At 38.1% G+C, this 18,797-nt stretch overlaps 1 protein-coding gene across 1 annotated transcript in view; it reads left to right on the forward strand.

The window, feature by feature from the left end:
* Positions 1 to 18,797, forward strand: part of SMARCA2 (SWI/SNF related, matrix associated, actin dependent regulator of chromatin, subfamily a, member 2) — a 121,195-nt gene that overhangs the window by 42,194 nt on the left and 60,204 nt on the right. Inside the window, exons 10-20 of the mRNA XM_059834444.1 lie at positions 1,749 to 1,919; positions 5,746 to 5,799; positions 7,275 to 7,405; positions 7,648 to 7,708; positions 9,234 to 9,334; positions 9,635 to 9,782; positions 13,373 to 13,536; positions 15,292 to 15,358; positions 15,905 to 16,015; positions 17,536 to 17,778; positions 18,074 to 18,187. Of these exons, the coding sequence (XP_059690427.1) occupies positions 1,749 to 1,919; positions 5,746 to 5,799; positions 7,275 to 7,405; positions 7,648 to 7,708; positions 9,234 to 9,334; positions 9,635 to 9,782; positions 13,373 to 13,536; positions 15,292 to 15,358; positions 15,905 to 16,015; positions 17,536 to 17,778; positions 18,074 to 18,187 (1,365 nt within the window). The remainder of the gene's footprint in view (positions 1 to 1,748; positions 1,920 to 5,745; positions 5,800 to 7,274; positions 7,406 to 7,647; positions 7,709 to 9,233; positions 9,335 to 9,634; positions 9,783 to 13,372; positions 13,537 to 15,291; positions 15,359 to 15,904; positions 16,016 to 17,535; positions 17,779 to 18,073; positions 18,188 to 18,797) is intronic.

Below are 18,797 nucleotides of genomic sequence, written 5' to 3' on the forward strand. Positions count from 1 at the left end.
TGACATGCTCAAATGCTGCATTATATCTTCACAGCACATGAAAATAATATTTCCTGGTATGTCTTACCCCTAACAACACACTTATGCAGTGCCATAAGGATGCAGAAGTTGCCAGAATGTCTCAGAGATATGACTTATCTGGTGAATCGTGTTTCTGATAGTGACCTGTATCAAAGATGAAATAACACCCTAGTAGAAAGATGACAGATAATCTGTCCAAAAGAAATTTTTTTTTAACACCTAAAAATAAAAAAATTTGTTTTCATACTGGAAAAAGGACCAAACGCAAGCTTGCATCCCACTCCCATCTTCTTCCTCTGGGTATGAGCTACCTGCACTTTATGTCTTTGAAAAAACATCTCTGTAGGAGAGTTACCAAGCTTCTCTGTTTTGGGACATTATCATCTGTTTGATTTGGTGTTAAGTGATTTTCTTTTTTTCCTCTCCTTACTTGTCATAACTGCTGTAGATTTTCCAGTCATTAGTCCATGAGAGTAGGAGATACTTAGAATCATAGAGTCCTTGAATCCCAAAGTCACTCAGGCTGCCAGGGAGTTCTCTAATCCAACCACCTTCCCTAAGCAGTGTCAACATCGAGTTCAAAGCAGGTTGCTCAAGGCTTTTTTCAGTCATGTCTTGAAAACCTTTAAGGTCAAAAATGGCACAACTTCTCTGTCTGTTCAGCCCACCCCTCGAGCATATTGACTGGTATCCCCCAGTTTCATGTCATCTGCAAACTTGACTAGAGTGCCCTCCATCCCTTCCTCTGGGCCACTGATAGAGTTGTTAAACACAACATGCCCCAGCATAGACCTCTGTGGTATCCCTCTTCTTACTGTCTTCAGATAGAGTATGACCATCCGCAACCCTATGGAGAAGGACTTGGGGGTATTGGTGGATGAAAAGCTGGACATGAACCAGCAATGTGCACTTGCAGCCCAGAAAGCCAGTCAAGTGTTGTGCTGCATCAGAAGAAGCTTGGCCAGCAGGTTGAGGGAGGTGATTCTCCCCCTCTACTCTGCTCTGGTGAGACCCCATCTGGAGTACTGTGTTCAGCTCTGGGGCCCCCAGCATAAGAAAGGCATGGACCTGTTGGAGCGGCTCCAGAGGAGGGCCATGTAGATGATCGGGGGCTGGAGCACCTCCCCTATGAAGACAGGCTGAGAGACTTGGGGTTGTTTTGACTGGAGAAGGGAAGGCTCCAGGGAGACCTTATAGCAGCCTTCCAGTACTTAAAAGGGGCCTACAGGAAAGATGGGGACGGATTCTTCATGAGGGAGTGTAGTGATAGGACGAGGGGTAATGGTGTTAAGCTGTAAGAGGGTAGATCTGGAGTAGATATTGGGAAGAAATTCTTTACAGTGAGGGTGGTGAGACACTGGAACAGGTTGCCCAGAGAAGTTGTGGATACCCCCTCCCTGGAAGTGTTCAAGGGCAGGTTGGATGAGGCTTTGAGCAACCTGATCTAGTGGAAGGTATCCCTGCCCATGCAGGGGGTTGGAACTAGATGATCTTTAAGGTCCCTTCCAACCCAAACCATTCTGTGATTCTATGATTCTATGACTCATGAAGACAAATATAGGATCCTCTGGGCCTGATCATCCAACGAATTCTTCACCCATCTAGTTGTCTCCCTATGCAGATGATAATGACCAAGCTAAGATAACACATGATTATTGACATAGGAGTTGGTTGGTATTTCTTTGGAAGCATTTCTGTCATGGCTGATGTCTATTTTGTATTGCTAGGCTGAAGATGAAGAAGGCTACCGTAAGCTGATTGACCAAAAGAAAGATAGACGCCTGGCCTACCTGTTGCAGCAGACAGATGAGTATGTGGCTAACTTGACTAACCTGGTATGGGAGCATAAACAGGCACAAGCAGCCAAAGAGAAGAAGAAGAGAAGGAGAAGAAAGAAGGCAAGTAGTTATAGCTGGTATTTTTAGGCCATCTCTTCTTCAAATCCAATTTTCATGTTGTTAAATGTAGTGATACCGAATTGTCATACACATAGCAGAGTATCTAAAATCATCTACACTGCCAAATTATTAACATTGAGGGAACTGATCTTTCTCCACTGAAATATACAAGTAGTTTGCTATCATTAATTCCAAAGAAAGTGAGAAAGAGGCAGGATTAGAAAATTGTGGGCTGTTAACATTGATTTGCTGATAAATTTCTGCAGGCAAAATTGGGCCAGACATGTAAACTAGGATTAAAGTACCCAAAAAGGATCCAATGGGTCCAAAATACGTTGTATGAGGAAGATGGGGAAAGTCTGCTTTGTGTAGCTGTTTCATAAAGCGTAACTTTTTTAGACCTCCACATTCTACACTTGACTCATTCCATTTTGTAGGACCATTGGAAACAACTAGAGAGAAAGAACTTAGGTAGGTTTATTATAGTAAATGGGTATTCTGCCAGTAGTATTGCTCATTGTGCATTCTTGACATTTAATGGAAGCTTTTCAAAATTACCTTTCTTCATATGAAATATTTTATCCTGTGAGAGAGACTTGTGGAAACTGAACAGTGCTCTTCTTGAAAAAATAATTCCGTGTGTGAAATAATCATTAAGTAATGATTTGTCATTGTTGTGACCTCTGAGTACCTTTCGTCTCTTATATATATGTACTAATAAATACCAGCATACAAAAAATTCTAAATTTGGAGATGAATGGCCTAAAAAATGCTCCATGTTTTCTCCTGTCCCTTTCCAAAACCTCTGTACTTCTCGTTGAGAGTGTGTTCTTAACATAGGAACAATCCCCTGCCTACATAGTTAAGATGTAACTTAAGTGGGGTTCTTGACCTGTATTACCAGTGAGAACAGACCTGATTTAATGTATGGAATTCACAGTAGAGATAATCCTTAATGAGGTAGTGTGTGGAGTAAATGCACTGCTCTAATAAAAAATACTAATTCCTTCAACAATCCACATCTGTAATATGATTTTATTTCTATGGCAGTTTAGCTGAAGTGTGTATGAGGAACAGAATCTCTTCTGGCCACGTCAATAAAGACATAATTTTCTATCACTGAAATAAAAAGGAAATATGCCCCATAAATATTCAGTCCTTATAAATATCCCAGCCTGAAACCTAAAGGAAGATTAGCAGAAAAAAATCTCAGCTTTGCCTAGGTCATCTGCAGCTTTTTGTTTGTAATTAAGTTCTTTCCACCAAGCTTTTGCTTATATGTCAAGGATATAGGAGTGCACACAAATATTACCCTTTGTTTTAATTTACAGTTCTGTGAATTCGTTGTTGCATGGCTGCAGCACTCATTAAAGTTAGTGGGCACTGTGTCTTTTTCCGAGTCATACACTTTTAATACTTACCCTTTTATGTTTTGTAATCCATGTAAAACACAGTTTAATCTACTAAAACCTGTAGTTAAATGTTTTGTACTTACAGAGAAATGAGAGAAGAGAGTTCATAGGCTTTTCCCCTAGAAATGGCAATGGGGAAGTAGACGGTGAAGAAGTACTTCTTGTCTTTGCCAGGATCACATTATATGATGTCTAAGCAAACCCTCTATTCTTACAAGAATAAAATTTCAGATTATTCCATTTGTTCTCTGGGATACAGTTTGGGGACTCTTTATGGTAGATTTTCCCTCTTGGCTTTTTTCACATTCCTGTATTTGCATCGTCTGTCTCTAGCCTCCTGTTCAACTAGTGTCCCACATCCTCACTGCAGTCATGGCTAAAAAAAAAAGGTTCTCCAGATGAAATTTTCATCTGATAGGCCAGTTTAACTTGCTATGCAACATTTCCCCTTTATCCGTAGTAGTTTTTCCTGTCATTATACGGAGAATGAAGAAAATGTAGCTTCCTACTTTTATAATTGGTCTTCCCTTGTCAAGGATTAAATTGTCAAGATTAAAGGCACCTTTGCATAGCCCAAAATACAAGTGTGAGATACCTGTCATTAATTACATTTATCTCCTTTGTTACGTATGTTTCTGCTTTCCAAAATCGTTTTTAACTATAGGTTGTAAATGTTTCTGCTCTCACAGCAGGATCTGACCTTTGCACAGTGAACAGCACCGATGCTTACTGCTTATTTGTGGTGGTGTGTTTGAGTTGTAAGGTTCTTTCCATTGACTGTAGCTAAGCTATAACAATTTTTATATATTAGAGAGCAGTCTTGTGTACAAAAGAATGGACCCCTCCCCTTGTTGTTCATCCAAGGAAAAATATCCTCAGTCAGTGTAGCTTGTTCAGCTATGGCCAGATATGTGCTGTCGTAACTTATCCTGCCCCTTTGTTTGTTTAAACTCTTCAGTTCGGGTGCAGTTCCTTCCTTTGTCAGCAGACATACCTGCTGCCCAGGAATGCTGAAGCAAGCAGTCTTCAAGCTCATATTGTTCTTACTAAGCATCAGCTATTGTTGCATTGAGCAGGACCAATGACATTTATGTAGCTCAGTGAACTATTTGTAAACCTCTCCTTTAGGTTATTTTTTGTGTATTAAAGAATATTATACTTCATAAATACTTCAAAGGTTTTAGACTAGAGTTAAGCTTAGCCAGATTTCCATTTTTGGTAATACTAGTGAAAGGGTAGTTAACAAAGATAATTAGGCATGTGTCCTGAAGTATGAAGGCTATGTAAAAGAAATAAGAATAAACTTTTCTAAAATGTAAAATTGACTCCTGTCTGCTGCTGCACGTTCATTTGAAGTTCATGCCTTGGAAAACGGACTTCACTGGCAAAGACAAAGGCTCAAGGCTTGCTCTGAAACAGATATTGAGGATCATCTCAATATTTGGAAGTGCAGCTATTCCTTAATTATACTTCTTAAAGAAAAGAAACAACTGGATTATCTAAATCTATCACACACATTAACGAAACTTGGGAATTGTTTGTCTATAAAACACAATTCAAGAGATCTGTTCTTGTTGTTAGTCTGATCTGTTTACATTGGTAAGTAAAATAAGACTGTGCTGTAGTACTACAAACCCTTCACTGTGGCAGGAGCAGAAGCTGTACTCTATCCTTTCTTACTCATTGTCAGAATTGTTTAGTAAAGTTCCAGTTCAGAAGCAAACTGTGTCTTCGGTTTTCTCATACTATTCTGACATTTTTAAGTAGGGTAAATGAGGGCAGGCTTTGACAAAGATACTGCTTATTTCTCCGAGTGGTGCCTGGGGAGAAAAAGTCTAGTTTTCTCCAGCTAAGAACTCCAGGGTTCTTTTTGTTTTGTAATTTGAGTAGTTGTGGTCTAGACTTAATTGAGATATAGTGCAAACAACTCCCAAAATACCCCTTTTAGTTAGTTGTCAGGCCAAAAAAAATTGTCTACATACCCAGAATAAAAATGCCTGCACTAATACACATTGTGATGCCTGGTGACACCTCTGAAACTGAGATTAAAGCAGTTTAGAGGAAACGAATAGTAAATCACATGAAAATTAGTTACTATTTTATTTGTATGAGCACAGTCTGTAAGCCACTGAGCTCTAGGTCTGGACCAGAAATTCAATAGGCCAGCCACTTCTTAGACAGTGATAAGAGATGTTGTAGGTACCTTATTTGTACTAGTAGATGGTTTGTGTGTGTGGTAGTAAGTCTGTGCCTATCTCAGCCTATATCCGCCCACACCTTAAATTACATGCATCACAGGCTGTTCAGAAATAGAGTGAAACACGTTCGTGGTCCAAAACGCTTACATCATATAAAGTATTCTCTCTGTACTTGTAATGTGACCGTGATGTTTTTCACTTCTTCATTTGTTGTAGAAGGCTGAAGAAAACGCAGAAGGAATGGCATCTGGTCTTGGTCCTGATGGAGAGGTATGAATTTTACACGGTGGTTTTTTGGGTTGATTTTTTAAAAACTTTAAAACTTTCCAGTGATCTGTGTGCCATTGCTTATAGCTTAAAAAAAATCATGATCACAAATGTTCTAAGAAGAGCTGTTGTTTATAACCAGGAATAAAAATTATCTAGATTAACGTTTATGCTAGCCTGCTTCGCTTCAGAAAGTTGAAGACCAAAAGAAAAATGTATTGAATCTATCACTGAGTACGCTGAAGAATCCCTCTTGGCTTTGTTATATGCTTAAAAATAAATGGATTTTTTGCAGTCTGTGTGTAGACATAGTTTACTTTCTAAACTGAGGTTGTAAACACAATATATTCTAGCTTCTCATTTTTATAAAATATATTGTTGACATTGCATGTAATTACCTTTCAGACACAGGACACACTATAGTATTATGATGGCTTACGACATCTGGAAGTTCTTTCTTCCTCAGAAGCAAATGGAAATGAGTAATTTTTGTGTGTCATTCTTTGAATAATATTTTTCATTCAGTAGCAGAGCATATATGCTGCCTTATTAAGAGCTATTCTGTTAATGCCATTTTTCTGTTCCATTTTATTTTTATGCAAAGACTTTAGAATTGTATTTATTGTTTTGCTTTTGGTCTTTTTTTCTATTTGCAAGTGATATTTTTGCTGATGTAGTTAAAGAGTTATAGCAAAATCCTTTAATATAGTTGTGGTTGCACAAGGAAAATGCATATGACATTCCTGTAACTTCAGTGTTTACGGAATTGGGGTAGGTTTTATACTCTGGCAGTCACTGCTCAGAATTATTTTTTCTTGTTCATATATGTATATTGGGAAAAGATTCTTCAGTAGAAGCAATACTAGAAGGCAAAAAGTTTTTAAAGTAGAAAATCTGTGACTGAACAGGGCAAAGAAATAACAGAAACAGTAATTACACTATTCTGGTTTTGTTGGAGCACCAGAATAAGTAAAAGGTTTTGTTATTGCAGGTGCTTTGTCAGCTTAATTGAAGAAGTCTGGACAGTGAATCTTTAAAATAGGCTTTCTTTACTTAAAAAGTTAGCTAAATTGTTACGACTTTCTTTATCCATATAGGATAAAGGTCATAAGGTCAATGTGTGGTTTTTTGTTACAGATGTCCACTGGTATAAATAACAGGATTAAATGCCTATAAGCATACATACCTTGTGTCTTGTTTCACAGAAGCCAACAGTGTAGTCTTGTTCACGCTGGTCTTGTTAATTTATTTGGAATACTGTTACATATTTGTGAATGTCGCATAGAATGTGTTACACACAGAAATACTGTGACTCAGTGTTTGCTTGATAGCCATGTGGGAAGGTGGGGCTTCTAATAACAAAACTTCACTGCTTGTTCAGATCTGGAATTTTGAAAGTGCTATTAGTTCTTTTCATTATGTGTGACAAGCATGAAATTCAGTTCCCTTATGGTATACAATTTCATTTGCATTTTTAGCCCATAGATGAGAGCAGTCAGATGAGTGACCTTCCAGTCAAAGTGACTCACACTGAAACAGGCAAAGTTCTTCTTGGGCCAGAAGCACCAAAAGCAAGTCAGCTGGATGCTTGGCTGGAAATGAACCCCGGGTAAGTAGTTAGCATACAAGTAGGCTGCTTTTTCTATCTGCATTGGTATTTTTCATGGGTTTCTCTTAGTTACTCTTTTTTACCTATTGTATTGTATTGTATTCTCTTCTATTCTGTTGTGTTCTGTTCTATTCTATTCTATACTTTTAATTTATTATGTGTAAGCTGAGTAGGAGATGCACTGAAGCTAATCCCTCCTCTTGTTATCTGTAATTCATAATCTTTCTGTCGTCTTTGTACAGCTATGAAGTTGCTCCTAGGTCAGACAGTGAAGATGAAAGTGGCTCCGAATATGAGGAAGAGGTATGTATCTTTAAAAAAAAAACTGTGACAAGTACTACAGTAAAAAACAAGTACTTACTCCATGTGGTATTTTCCTCTTTTTCATAAGGAAGGAGGGGAAAGCGATAGCAGTTACGTAGGTTTTTTAAGAATAATATAAACAGGAAAAGTAACTGGGTTTGTAATTCTTCCCAGTTCATAGCAGTTGCCCCTTATATATGCTGTAAACGCCTAACTCGTAATCGGGCTTAGGAAAAGTAAATATTTTACTCTGACTATTAATAATAATGAGCTAGAGAATATAAGCAGGTTCTTATTTTAAAATATGTCAGAAAAGGCTGTATTGTGGCTTTGTGCTGAATGAAGTTATTATCTTTCATGTTTATGCATTGGAGGTTTTATTGGCATTCCAAATAACACAGTTATTATTTATATATTATGTTTATTAAAAAGTTAGGTTTATGTCAGGGATTTAGCTTCAGACTGTTCAGGGTAGGCTTATTTGAGTCAATACTTTAATGGTGATTTAAATACTATTATTATAAAAATTCTAAAAAGAATCTTAAAATTAACACACACAAAGATCCCAACCCTGCAGGGTCATAATATTAGATACTATGAATGATCGATACCGGTACTTGCATAGCATTTTTCAGACAAGTACTTTCCAAAGGAGAGGAAAACTGAGAAGTAGAGAGGGACCATGTTCAATCAACAGGCTAGTAGCAGAACTACGTTTAGAATTCAGATCTCCTAAGTCTAGCAATCTTTACAATACTGGATGAAATGACCACTGAAACTGACTGGACTGTATGATGTTAAGGTACATGCTTTTGTAGGACTAATTACTACTAATGTAATTCTACAAGACTCTCAGTATTAAGATAGGAGGGAAGGGCCTGATACCTGTCAGATTCTAGGAGGCATGTTAAAAGGGATGTGGTCACATTTTTAGCACAGACTCTTTAGCAGCAGTGTTGTTTAGAGCTGGGGAAGTCATTCTTACAAGAATACACTTGCAGAACTCAGAACAGTGTTTTGATCAGCTTCATTAGTGAGTTTTTAAGTTGTTGGTTGTCTGTTGCAACTGTAGCCAGAAGACAAGTTATTTTAAAAAGAGTAAAAATGTGGTCTGCTTTTAAAAAGTTAAGAAATTAGAAGCCTTAAACAGCAGTCCTTGGCAATTTTTTAAGCTTTATTAAATTATCACACATCTGGAATATAAACATATACATGGTATTGGAATCCTCTTCATGAACATGGTAGACAGAGTAAGGCTTTTAAAAGCAAGATCGTTAAAGGGAAAGTACTTTTTATTTCAAGGTATCATGACTTCCTGATGGTTAATATATTGCAAAAATTATCTTCTTGTTATGCTGCAGTGCAATTCTGTTGCAGAACAGGTGTAAGTTGAACTTTGTGATTCAGGTTTCTGTCATAAAGCATTGACCAATGAAAGCTACCAATATGTGAATGCCAGTTGAAAGTATGACTTAGGAAGGTGTTGCACTTCCCAGCACCCGTGTCCTTTTTCTGTGTTCTGTAGGATGATGAAGAAGAATCAAGCAGGTTAGAAGCAGATGAGAAGATACTCCTGGATCCTAACAGTGAGGATGTTTCTGAGAAAGATGCAAAGCAAATCATTGAGTGAGTGTTCTTTAGGTGCTGTTTTTTGTTAGGAATTGTGATTTCTTACAGTGGCATTTCCCAAGAGTAGCTTGCTCAAGATTACAGTGAGTTGTGGTAGCTTCTCTGGCATGAACACCTGCAGGAGAAGGAACATGATCATGTGATATTAATTGTGTAGTGTTTATAAAGTAGCTTGCACCCTTTGGTGTACTCGCCATAGCTGGGGATTTGCATTGTTTCTTTAGACATACATATGTGAGCTGTGGTCAAAAAACCTGTTTGTTTGTGGTAATTCACTTTAGTTCTTCTGCTTTCCAGGACAGCCAAACAAGATGTGGATGATGAATATAGCATGCAATATAGTGCCAGAGGGTCTCAGTCCTACTACACTGTTGCTCATGCTATCACAGAAAGGGTGGAAAAGCAGTCTTCTCTTCTGATTAATGGCACACTAAAACATTATCAGGTGAGAAATCATTAAAACATTAAAATATTTGAAACTTGGAATTATGCTCAACATTTCAATGTGGTTTTTCAAGTGGCAAACTGAAAATTTGTTAAGAAATACAAGATCTCTAGTAGGTTAGAATTTGGGAATTGTATGGACAAAGCAATGACTGTTACCTATCACAGATAATGTTTCTTACATACTGCTTGAATAATAATACCAACTTTCTGCATATACCTGTAACTCTTTTTTTCATTGCAGACCAATAATATTTTGTTTTGCTATGCTTCTCATTGACCTGGAATTTCAGTTTAGCTTACTGTTTTCATTTGTGGTGGGTTAACAGTATTTTTCTTCTTCCAATATTTAAAAGTTTAGGATTTTATTTTTTAATTAAGATTCTAATTTTTCAGTGCAGTGATAGACAAAATTTAGAAACAAGAAAAATATTTTTACTATGGAGGTTGATGTCTCATATTCTTTACAGACATTCTGTGGACTGAGTAACTAGGAACTTCTGTATTCTGACATAAGCTAGATTCCTGTGTGATTGAAAATGTCCTATTTTCTGCAGTCAGAACATTGTTTCTACATCCACATAAAATAAAGAATAATACTTACACACCAAGGTGTCATAAGGATGTATAACTATTTCTACTTGTAGAGAACTAGGAGGAAGACTGTTTCCGAAGTGTGCAAAGCATTATGATTGCAGCCCCTGCTTCCTATGCTCCTCAGCACTGCCATCTATTACAGTAGCTTGTTTAAATAATTTAAAAGTCAAGAGTTAGGCTGATTTGTCTTTTCAAAGCATTTTAGTATTTTTATATTGGGCTCCTCACTGTGGGACATGGTGGGAAAACAGACAACAAAAGCTGAGACAAGAGGGTTCGGATTGGGTGTACAGAAGAGGACAGTGCTGCTGTGGAGCAGGGGCTCAGGGAGGTTTTACCTAGGAGGTTTTCAATTGCTAACCATATAAAACCTTGAGAAACCTGACCCCAAGGCTGGACCTGCTTTGGACAGGGGATTGGCCTAGACGCTGCCTGAGGTTTGTTCCAAGCTGCATAATCCCGTGATCCAACTTGCTCATAGCAAAACTTCATCTGAATTTGAGTTCTGTTGTGAATCCTTAGCACTTCTAGGTGTCTCACTGTGAGCCCTCCACAAAAAGAGGAACGTGTCATTCAGGGACTGATTTTGAACGTGATAGGTTAAATAACTCTTCTGGCACCATTGAGGAATGCTGTGACTAAGAAGATAGAATCCAACCACACAGAGAAATACGCCACTTTCTCAGCTATGACGCCCTCTTTATTTTTGCTGCCTCATTGTCAATACATTCTCCAGCTTGTGCACCCAAGCAGGGACCCAACAGATGCAGTCAGCAGCCTTCTTTACTGCATAATCCTGATTCATTGTCTGGGGAGGAATGCATACCCTGTAATGATACTAATTTGATGGCCATATGGGCTTAAAGTGCTCATGGATGGGAAATTAAGATTGTGATAATTCCTTTACTTCCAAAATTGTAATTACTTATGGAACATACAAATATTTTTAAATTTTGCAGATCTGTGTTTTGCAATGTAATTTCCATGTGTGCCACAAAACAAAATAATTCAGTCTGTGGAGTTATACAGACAAAAGGATTATCAATTACAGCAAGTCCTTTAGCGGCTCAGTGTGATATTAGGTTTCTTTCTACACATGCCCCTGGTCCAGGAGGTTTTCATGAAGCTGTCTAAGGCTTGATTTGGCTGCTATACTTTCTTTTGGACTTGCTGCTCTCAGCGCAAGGCTTTAGCAAGCTCTGTTGCTAACAGCCTGCCCTGGAGCTGCGTTATCCCAGCACCTTGCTTTGCACCGCATGTTGATCTAGGGCTCTAAACTGCCACCAAAGACTCATGGTTAGTGAAGGTACCACACAGAGCCAGCGCAGCAACAGGCTGACTCTGTTACTCAGTGGTTACGTAAATCAACAGGGACACTGACATTTCTTTTTTCCTTTTTTTTTTCCCAACATCTAGTCTAGATGTGATCTCAGCCCATGAGTAGAATTCTAGGTGTCATGCCAGGTAGTGATAAAAGGCAGAGTCAACAGGCCTACTTTGCATGATGCAAAACACAAGAGAAATGCAAGTTAGTAGCCTGAAAATAGCTGTTCTTCATCTAGGTCAGAGGAGAAACTTGGCTTTTTCTCCTTGTAGCATGCACTGAATCCAGGGCACTGATTAAGCTGGAATAAATGACACAATAGTCTTTATGTTGTCTGTTCTAGATAGTAATTGCATCAGTGGTAAGAGGCACACTTCTCTAAGGATCTTTATGTCAGGAGCATTGAGGCTTGGCTTTGGTTCTAGCAAGAATGTTCTGAAGGAGACTGTTCTGTGACTCTCACCTTCACTCCCTGTATTCCTCCGTCCTCTAGATTTTACATGCTTTTTCCTTCTCAACTTTTTTTTGCTTCTCCATGTTTCTCACTGTCAAGTTTGGTCAAATTGCCTTTTCCTTCATATCGGTATATATCAGTGGAGAATGTTGAATGACATACACAACACAGTTTTTCTATTCTCAATTCTGAAGCTACTTTGTAAGTGGGACATACAGTTGCAGGACAAATTCTGATCAACTCTTGGTGGCCTGAATATTTAATACCTAAATATAAAGCAGTCAGCGTGTACATAAAGCCAGTAAATTGGCAACATTATTTTGGCTACTGTCTCGCAGGGACAACAGAAGGTTACTTCAGGCATGTAGTATTTTCGCTTGAAACTTTCTCAGGCCTCTTAATTTCCTTCTCTCTCCATGCATGAGACACACCAAAAGTCTGCATCTTGGAAGCAAAAACTTACTTCGCACTTGCATGAGTAATGTCATACACACTTATGTGGAAGTTGGTGTGACAAGGAGATAATCTGAGTCAGTGCTTTCTAGCAGTACTCCTTGGAGTGTGAACCTCTGTTATGTAGACATTTCTTAGCTGCAGTACTCTGTCTTTATTCCAGCTCTGGGATTTTATACACAAGGCGTGATTGGACAAAAGGGGCCTACTCTGACATGTGTAGGTATGGACAGCAGACACTAAATGGACATGTGCTACAAGAGCTTTAGCATACCAGTGATGCAGTTGGCAAGTGTGAGGCTTACATGTTTTGTGCAGACTTGATGGGTTTGGTTTTGAAAGATTTTAATTGACACAAGCAAACGGCATGAAATATACACAGAAGGTTTAATATGTGACAGCGTTGAAATTGAAGAACAAACTCTGATAATGTTAAGTATTTATCAAGCTTACGTGTGAGTGCCTGTGTTGCTTTGTGTGCAATACAAAAAAACCTCCATCTATGAAATATGACTTCATATTATGGGCTCTGCTAAACAGGAGTGATGATTTCCATATAACCGTTACCAGAAATTTATTGGTTTGGGTTTTTTTTTTTTGGGGGGGGAGGTGTTAAGATAGCCAGGGATCCCCATACATATGGTATAATTAAAGGAAATCCAACGTCTAAGTAAGCAAGGACATCAGAACCTTGGTTCTGTAGTACTGGTGTTAATTATTTGTGTGAGTTTTAAGTAACTGAAACTATTATTCTTCATTTCAGCTCCAGGGACTGGAATGGATGGTTTCACTCTATAATAACAATCTCAATGGAATTTTAGCTGATGAAATGGGACTAGGAAAGACAATACAGACTATTGCACTCATCACTTACCTGATGGAGCACAAAAGACTCAATGGCCCCTATCTCATCATTGTTCCCCTTTCGTAAGTAAAGGATCTCTTTCTGCTGTTGTCATTCTGAGCATTGCAGATTGGTTTATTCGGAACACACGCTTGTTTTGTAAGGACAAAATGAGGTGCATAGTGGGATTACACTGAGCGTGTATTCAGTGTTTTCTTTGATAATTTCTTCCCAGGTAATTGTCTGGCATTGGTAGGGAGACCAGGAGGCTGATAAAGCACTTGATTCCATTAGTTTCACTGTCCACTGTTTCAGAAATCCGCATAGTGAATTTAGTGTAATTCAGTCTTAAGCCACAAGAGGGGGATGGTGTTTCTTTCCTATTATGTGCCTGCAGTTCTCCATTCTTAACTGTGCTATTAAAAATCTGTTACTTAATTCTTTAAACAACTGGTGCCCCATCCGATACCAGGTAATCATGCTTTAATGAGGTTGGATGATCTTTTAAGTACTGCATAACTAGCTCTGGATGTAGAATTGATGAGTGATAGTCACACTTCGGTCATGTGTCCAGATTATGATTGTTTATTGTGCTGCCTCCTTTTGCTTTTCCTTCACTTTCCAAGATGCTGTGTGTTTTATACATTTCTTCTAATGCATTTTCGTTTCACCAAAGGAGAGGTGTGGGTTTTAGTGATTCGAAGTGCGGAGTTTTAAATAAAAAATGTCAGGCATTGTAAAAATCATGTAGGATATTGAGGGGTTGTTTGCTTACTTTTGTGTGTAAGTGACTTGATTGATGTGCAGAAGTTCCCTGGCCTTTATGTTAGATAATTTGTCCAGCAATCGTGCTGAGCGTGCAAATGTGCTGTAGGAGTGGGATAAATTTTATTTGTGGCCATCTCTTTTGATTTCTTCTGAGGTATCTTGACTTCTGGCTGTGCTGCAGTCGTAACTGATTGACAAATACCACAGCTGTCCCTAATGGTATGAATACAAATGATGAGCTCTAGTGTGAAAAGAAATGGTTGGGAGAAGATCTATGAAGTAAAACAAAGTTAAAAAGAAAGGGAGAGTGTTATTAATGTCAGATTTCACATGGGCACAGTAAAAAAAATGAGATTTCTTTTAAGTAGCCTGTAATGATTTTTCTTACATTTCTAAAAGAGAGGAGCTGAAATTACATTTTAAAAGCTGCCTTTCCCTGCCTTTTCTCAATAGCTAGTACTGCTGCCATCACAGGTCCAGTAAGGAAAAAAAAAAAAAGGCAAGCAACCAAAAAACCTCAAGGTTATTTTTTGCTGCTGTATCATGATAGCAGCTAGCTTAGTCCTAAAAACCTGTTTGTTGTGATCAAACAGCAGGAACACAGTGCAAAAACAGACCTGCATAGTGGCACAAGTAGTTCTACTCAAGTAGAACACAGATGAATTCTATTATCAACTTCAGGAGGCTATATTTGAAAATACAGTCAGTTTTTGGATGATAAGTAGTATAAAAGAACTTACAAATCTGTTTTTTATTCAGGGTTATCTTTCTTGTCCTTGATATGCTCCAAAATACAAAGATGCATGTAAAATACTACTCTGAATTGGTTTCAAAGAGGACCCTGAATATGAGCTGACAGAAAGTTTCACACTTTTTTCTGTTTACTCCCCTCTCAGAGATGCTTTTATTTTATTACAGTCTATAAAGTGCATTTTTTTAAATATACTCTTAATTATGGGGCTTGATTATATGAAATGTGTTGAAAAGTTGGCAACCACTTGGAAACTTTTATAAAGTTTGACCTGCAAATGATGAAATATATTACTTTTTCTTTATAATCTCTATGATAGGACTTTATCCAATTGGACATATGAATTTGACAAATGGGCTCCTTCTGTGGTGAAGATATCTTACAAGGTTTGATTTGCTTTTTGTATGATTAGAGAGTTGAAGGAATGAAACTACAGCGAGTTTTTCCTCTGCCTCTGCATGCATTTCTAAACTGTTTGCTCATGCAGTTTTGTCATGTGTATCTGGTACTAAGCAGTTAATAGTACTAAAACAATGACTGTAATAAACTGTAATTACTTTCATATAGTGAAATGCAGAATAAAATTGTTGATTATCATGTTGCAGGGCTTCTGATGAGGGTAATATGAATGATAACTACTTCACATTTTATACATAGCTGAATACTTTGCTGTTTGGCTACTGTAGTAGTGGTACGGTCAAGCAATTTGTAAGGAGACTAGACCACTAGATACATGTTTCCAGTGCCCCATAAACAGAACTTTACAGTCTAGCGACCGTTTAGAGAAAGCACTCTGGAATGCATCAATATATTGTTTGCAGTATTGTAGGATTAGAAGTTCATGTGGTTGCTCTGTGTCTGCTAATTCATAAAAACAATGTATTCTCTTCATCAGAAGAAAGAGTAACTACTCACTTCTCTCTCTCTTTTAGGGTACACCGGCAATGCGCCGCTCACTTGTTCCTCAGCTTCGAAGTGGAAAATTTAATGTTCTTTTAACTACTTATGAGTACATAATAAAGGACAAACATATCCTTGCTAAGGTAATAATGACTGTTATCACTTAACAGCAAGACCTTCCAAGACACCTTCACATGGTGCATAGCACAAAACACTTTTTTGTTTCATAGGGAAGTCCTGCGTTGTTGTTCTGTCCTTCAATTAAAGTTAAACTTTTCATTTACTTTTCTATTCCTCTATTTATGATTGGACTTCTCAGTCACAGCTCTTCTCCCTGCAAACACCAGGATTTTCCTGAGTGTGGCCAGGAGGCTAATTCCTTTGTGCAGTTCTGTCAGTACTGTATACCTGCCTGTCCTTGGAAAAACATGACTTTTATCCCCTCTGCTTAATGGCATTTAACCTAATCTGCAGTCCTGACTATTTTTTTCCTATTTTTTTCCATTGTTTCTGACCTGAAGCTCACTCTGATTAGAGCCTTTGCAGCTATGTGGTCACTTTTCCCCAAATGACTAAATAGTTACCTGTATCATGAATTTGGTATCCAGACTCTTTATTATACATGGCCGAGTTCTTAATTGTGCCTCAAATGTAATGAATTAATTTGAAAGCTACTGTACTGTGAGACTATTTCATGTACACACAAAGCAGACTAAGGAGGTATTTTGCCATACAGAGAAACCATATGGTCCTACTGTCCCTTTGTTGTTCATTTTCACTTTATTTCATTCTGTTACATATTGAATATTTAGATTATTAATTTTTCCTCTCTGATACAAAGGCAGTGCATTTTCTTAGCATAATTCTGAACACTTGAGAACAGTTTGAGACTTCAGAGTTTTCCCTCCTCTCTAGTTTTTGCCTGTCCTTGCTGAAAGATAGGAAGGACAGCACTATGCCATTCAACTTATCCTGGGAAATGGAATTAGTTAGCACCCATGAAAGTACAAACTGAGGCCTTCTTAATCACATGGTCAGCGTGGCACATGTGTTGACTGCCGATGTTGTAGTACAAGTGGTAACAGAGAGCTTGAGCAGCTTTCAACATCTGCTCTGACTGCATTTAAGCTTTCACATTAAGAAATAGAAACTTTATTTGAAGATGCAGTAACTGAGATGAGATGATCGTAATTATGCTGCTTCGTTCTTGAGTAGAAACATAGGATTAGCTGAAAGAAAAGAAAGTTCAAGGTTGCTGTTGTTTGTGAGCTTAGTTATTTTGTCTGAAAACGCTTTTATCTCCTGTCAAGGTTCTTGTTGCGGACAGATTTATTTGGAGTTTATGTGGTCTCTTTCTTCCCCTGTGAATCATATTCTGGCCTTGAAGAAACAGTCGCCTTAATCTCTTTCCCAGAAATGGGAGGAATCTTCTGTTTGCTGTTGCAATTCAAGTCAGAATTCAGCATCAGATTCAGCATACCTAGTGTTTGTTTCTATTTTGCTGCTTGCAAGGGCACTGGTACTTGGATAATGCTTGATTTAGCTTTTCTCATAAATGAGAATGACCGATGTCTCAGGCTTTTTTTGTTCTACACCTGTCAGGAGGAATTCAGCTGAGGATGACCTGCTCTAACTTTGCCAACTTTTCTTCTTTTTCTTGCAGATTCGATGGAAATACATGATAGTAGATGAAGGCCATCGAATGAAGAACCATCACTGCAAACTGACTCAGGTCTTGAATACTCACTATGTGGCCCCTAGGCGAATACTGCTGACTGGGACTCCATTGCAGAACAAATTGCCTGAACTTTGGGCTCTTCTCAATTTCCTCCTCCCAACCATTTTCAAGAGCTGTAGCACCTTTGAACAGTGGTTCAACGCTCCATTTGCCATGACCGGAGAAAGGGTACTGTGGCAGTTTTTTTTAAAACATCAGAAACAAAACACTTTGATGAAAACAGAAAGGAGCTTATACAGAAGGATTAGTGTTTGAACTCTCCCTGGTACTTGGGGAATTCACGTAACTAAAAGCCACCTTTTTTATAATGCCAGAAAATTGTAATATCAGTGTCTTTTTTGAATCAGAGTCAGTTTGGTTGTAACATGCAAGTAATTATTGCACATACTTAACCTTTCATGTGAGAGAAGACATTACCTAATATACTGAGTTGCCTTGTAGTGACTTTTATAAACTTCTGTAGGTGGACTTAAATGAGGAAGAAACTATTCTGATCATACGTCGTCTCCATAAAGTGCTCCGACCCTTCTTGCTGAGAAGATTGAAGAAAGAGGTTGAGTCTCAACTGCCAGAAAAGGTTTGCAATGAGAGGAACAGCGGAAGGGGTTTAATACTTTTTTTAAGCATTATGTAATGTTCCTCTTTCAGATTTATTTTGCAGATGAGGACTTCTTTAGCATCTGTTATTGCTGTGGTTTGTTTGTTCATAACTCTGCTAAGAAAATTGGCCATGGAGGAAGCCTGAATACCTGAAGTTTCTGCATTCTCAGGATTCCTCACCAGTCTTACAGCTATAATTCTCTTCGTAGTCATCCATATAAGACATGCACCTTATTTCCGTAATACCTGGTTTCAAGTTGTAAGTGAGTCAGCCATACACTGAGGATTAGATTCTGTCCTGTCCCATCCTCCCTGCACCAGATAGAACCTTTGCTCCCTTAGCTAGTTCACTGAAAAAGGACTACTAGAATTTGGTCCTGTGTTAATATTCCAGGAGTTGCGTGAAGTGTCTTGTTGAAATTGCACAAATATTTTTTAACTAGTGGCTTTTTAATTCAGAACATAAAATTCTTTTCTGATTTGAACGATCATTGTTTTTCTCTCTGGGCAACTCATCTTGCCCCACCCTGTCCTCATCTGCAATCTTGCATCACTTTTCCTATTCATTCTTCCCAGAATAACAACAG

Source organism: Gavia stellata, chromosome Z, assembly GCF_030936135.1.
Source record: "Gavia stellata isolate bGavSte3 chromosome Z, bGavSte3.hap2, whole genome shotgun sequence".
NCBI lineage: Eukaryota > Metazoa > Chordata > Aves > Gaviiformes > Gaviidae > Gavia > Gavia stellata.